Source organism: Thamnophis sirtalis, unplaced genomic scaffold (genome assembly GCF_051295495.1).
Source record: "Thamnophis sirtalis isolate CommonGarterSnake01/CBP01778 unplaced genomic scaffold, rThaSir2_p1.2 scaffold_3, whole genome shotgun sequence".
Taxonomy (NCBI): Eukaryota; Metazoa; Chordata; class Lepidosauria; order Squamata; family Natricidae; genus Thamnophis; species Thamnophis sirtalis.
In genome coordinates, this window is record NW_028261383.1 from 33,831,182 (window position 1) to 33,835,495 (window position 4,314).

General features: G+C 44.4%; 1 protein-coding gene across 1 annotated transcript; it reads left to right on the forward strand.

Moving 5' to 3' along the window:
• Positions 1 to 1,077: 1,077 nt before the first annotated feature.
• On the forward strand, positions 1,078 to 3,705 carry LOC106551229 (uncharacterized). The gene is made up of 2 exons (XM_087708596.1): positions 1,078 to 1,212; positions 2,268 to 3,705. The coding sequence occupies exons 1-2, from the start codon at positions 1,134 to 1,136 to the stop codon at positions 3,638 to 3,640; spliced, it is 1,452 nt and encodes a 483-aa protein (XP_087564722.1). The 5' UTR covers positions 1,078 to 1,133; the 3' UTR covers positions 3,641 to 3,705.
• The last annotated feature ends 609 nt before the right edge of the window (positions 3,706 to 4,314 follow it).

The window sequence follows — 4,314 nt, forward strand, 5'->3', positions numbered from 1 at the left end:
AGTAATAAAATTTTCTAACCGCCCACCGGTTCCACAGTAATGGTGATTTATAAAGTAGGGAAGTCAATTAAATTAAAAAAAGGAAAGTGCTTCAGTATAGGACAAAACCCCTACTGCCCATCATGAAAGCTGGAATGCCCACAAGTGGGCAGTAGGGACCAGGTTGACTACCACTGGTCTATATCTATCTATCTATCTATCTATCTATCTATCTATCTATCTATCTATCTATCTTATCTATAAATCTATATATCTATATATCTATATTTCTTTCTTTCTTTCTATCTCTTTCTATCTCTTATCTATCTATCGTATCTATATATCATCTATCTATCCATTCATCTCCTCTACAGTTTGAGAGTTGTGAACTCATTTTGGTGATCCACAGCAGAAAATCAGTAACTGGGCATGCCTGACTTTGCTTTAATAACTGGCTGCTGGATCATCTTTCTCCAGAATCTTAATTGCACAGCAGGGCCTCCACCTTTCAAAACCTTTCTTTCTTTCTTCAAAACCAACATTCAAAAAACAATATTTATATATTCTTAATTTAACTTTAACACATTAAAAAAAACCTATTAACTCTAGAAAAACCATAGCCATTTAACATCCGGCAGTATTTCCCTAGTCAAATGAAATATAATTAAATCTCAAAGTCAAAACTTCAGCTTTCTCCTTTTCCTGTTTCTAACTTTCTAAGTTAGTTTTCTAAGTTAGTTAAGATTTCTAAGCTGCAAGAAATATAATTAAATTGTTATATTTAATTATATGGCAAAACAATTTTGTCATTTCAGCTAACTCCAATCCCTTAAAATATTACTTCAGTGCCCCGATCAAACCTTTCCCCAAACTGGCATCGATATTCATTAGGACCATAAATCCCTGAATGTACAGTATATGAATTTTAAAATGTTGAAATATAACATTTTCTCCAAAATACAATCCATGATTGGAGAGCTGCCATCTTGCCTCAGCACTTAAAAGTTTCATGCATGACATTTCTCAGTTTGCTGGAATGCCTCCATGTCTAATCACAGTTCTGACTTGTTTTCATTTCCATTTCTTTTTCTTTTTTTTTACTGTTCTTCTCTATTTAGGATTTCCTATCTTAAAAGTCTAAATTAAGATCTAGGATGGAGAAGGAGGAAGAAATACAAAATCCAGATTCCCAAAGCACTGGAGAAGGGACAGTGAGAAATGAGACCAACTCAGGTAAAGAAGTGGATAGAAAAACATAACAATATTTTAAAATGATAAGTGTGGTGTTTTTTTCCTCTTGCATCCTTCCTCAAGTTCAAATGATACAGTACAAATCTTGATACCAATCCATAGAGGAAGTAAGTTTCACAATTCTCTAACTTGTTGCTTTGTAGATACATTGAAATCTACATGGCCAGCCAGATGAGTTCTTATAAAGTGATGGTGGAATGAGTTTGAAATTTAGCTAAGATGGCAGATGGCTTTGGTATTTGGGTTTTTTTTTATTTTCAATGCCTTGGATTCCTGGTGACTCCCTGTAGTTTTTTCAGCAAGGTTTTTCAGAAGTGGTTTGCCACCCTCACTTCTTCTTTCCTAGGGCTGAAAGAGAATGACGAACCCAAAGTCACCCAGCTGGCTTTGTGCCTAAGGCAGAACTAGAAATTATGGTTTCCCAGTTTCTAGCCTGGCTCTGCACCAAGCTGGCTCTCCCAGTATAATAACTGAAATAAAAGTTTCCAAACTCATAGTCTATAAAGATTCTCAGTCATCCAGGTCATGGTTGTCCCAAAGGTGCTTTTGCAGGAGGCAACCGGACTTCCTTGTTTTTTTCTTTCGAAGACGTTTCGCTTCTCATCCAAGAAGCTTCTTCAGCTCTGACGGGATTCAGCTCTGACAATTTGGGATGAACACCTTTTGAATGGTAAGGGAGTAGGAATGGATTTCCCCCCCAAAAATTGCAGACTACAGGAACCATTTGCATTACTCGGGTGACCCTGAGGAGACAGATTAACCTCCAAGTGCTTCAAGGACCCTCTAAAAGGATGCAAATGAGCAGCTGTCTGCAAGGAGTATAAGTCCTTCTATTCTCCTCCTTCCAGTCAGAGATGAAGAAGCTTCTTGAATGCCACTGTTTTCTGTTGGCTGAACCACAAAGTTCTTGTTTGGTGTGGTAGAGGGTTAAAAGGATCAGCTGAAGTGCTGGTTGAGAATTTGGAGAGTTTTTCAGTTAGATGGCCTGATCTTTGTTGTCTAAAAAAGTTTCCTCCTGTTTCTCCTCTGACTTTCAGAAGTGACTGTTGCCGGTGACAAAGTGGCCTCTGTGGCCGTCACGGTGGCCACAGCTGCTGTAGCTGCTGTCAAGACCGTTGTCGGGATCCAGTCACAGCTTTTCAGCCGTTTGGCCACCCGCCGGACGTTTCTGCCCCGCCATCGTCGTGACCTCCTGGAGCTCGAGCAGATGGTGGAGAATGCGGCTGCCGTGCGCCTCCGAGCGGTGGTGGAAACCAGCATTGACTCTTTGCGCGCCATGATGTGTTCGTGCCTCTTCCAGTCCCCGGCGGTTCTTGCTGGGCTGATAGACGAACTCTACATCATGGAGAGAGCTTTCTGGGTGCAGCCGGGCCGCTCCGAGTGGTGGGAAAAGGTGGTGCTGCCCCACTGGGATGACCACCTTTGGCAGGAGAACTTCCGGATGAGTCGGCAGACTTTCATGGAGCTGTGTGACCGATTGAGGCCGGTTCTTGAGCGTCAGACAACCAACATGCGGGCTCCCATTACTGTTGAGAAACAACTGGCCATAGCCATATGGAAGCTGGCCACGCCAGACAGCTACCGCTCGGTAGCAGAGTGTTTTGGCGTTGGGCGCTCCACTGTCTCCAGGATAGTCATGGAAGTTTGCCAAGCTCTTTATGATGTCTATCACCATGTGGTCCTTCTGACCAGGCCCCGCGAGGTGATCAAAGGCTTTTCGGCCAAAGGTTTCCCTCATTGCATTGGGGCGATCGATGCAACTCACATCCCTATCATCGCTCCTGCCCACCGAGCCATGGAATACATCAACAGCCGAGGGTATTACTCAATGGTCCTGCAAGCCCTGGTGGACCATGAAGGCAAATTCATCGATGTATATGCCGGGCGATCCGGGAAAGTCCACGATGCCAGGATCTTCCGCAGCTCCCCCATCTTCCGGGCCATGAACCAAGGCACTTTCGGTCCTAGCACTACGATGGACATAGAGGGAGAGCAAGTAAAGCCGGTCATCTTAGGAGACCTCGCTTACCCTCTTCTGCCGTGGCTAATGACTCCTTACAGCGGCCAGTTGGACTCCCGAAAACAGCTCTTCAACAACAGGCTTGGGCACTGCCGGACAGTGGTGGGCCATGCCTTTGAGCGGCTCAGGGGCCGCTGGCGCTGCCTCCTCTCTCGCCTCGATGTGCGAGAACGCTACGCCCCGAGGGTCATTGTAGCCTGCTGCATTTTGCACAACATCTGTGAGAGCAAAGGGGAACCTCTTCAGGAAGGGTGGGAAGAGGTGGTGAGGTCTGTGTCAAGATCTTACCAGCAGCCAGAGCGACAGCTGATGTACATGTCCAATCCACAAGCCCGGGAGATCAGGGATCTTTTTAGCACACACTTGGAAAGGAGAGAACAGGAAAAATAGCATGGAATTCATGCTTATTTATCTTCCTCTGCACACACACACACAGACACACACACACAGAGAGACCACACACACACACACAAAACCTCTTGGAACAGAAGTTGGGAAAAGGATAGCAGGCTCTTCTCTGCCTCTTTTCTGAATATAAATAGTCCCCGACTTACAACCATTCGTTTAACAACCATTCAGAGTTATAATGGCCCTGGAAAAAAAAATGGCTTGCGACTAGTCCTTGCACTTAACCACTGTTGCAGCATCCCCAGGTGATCAAAATTTGCGTGCTTGGCAACTGGCATATATTTACAATAGTTTGCAGGGACCCGGGGTCATGTGATCCCCCCCATTTGCAAACCTCCCCAGCTGGCGTCTGGCAAGCAAAGTCAGTGGGAGAAGCTGGACTTTGCTTAACAACCATATGATTCACTTAACAATTCTACTGATTCTCTTAATAACTGTAGCCAAATGGTTAAATTTAGAGATGACTCACTTAGCAATTGAAATTCTGGCCCTCCTTGTGGCTGTTAAGTCAAGGAGTATCTGTCAGTTGTTATTACTAAGGTTGAAATGCAATTGACCACTTCTGATAATAGGTAAGCCACTTTTTATTCTTGCTCCTCCTTGGCCAAAGCAGGTGGCCAAAACTGTCTTCTGTCTCTGGGTTTCCCGTTTCCTTC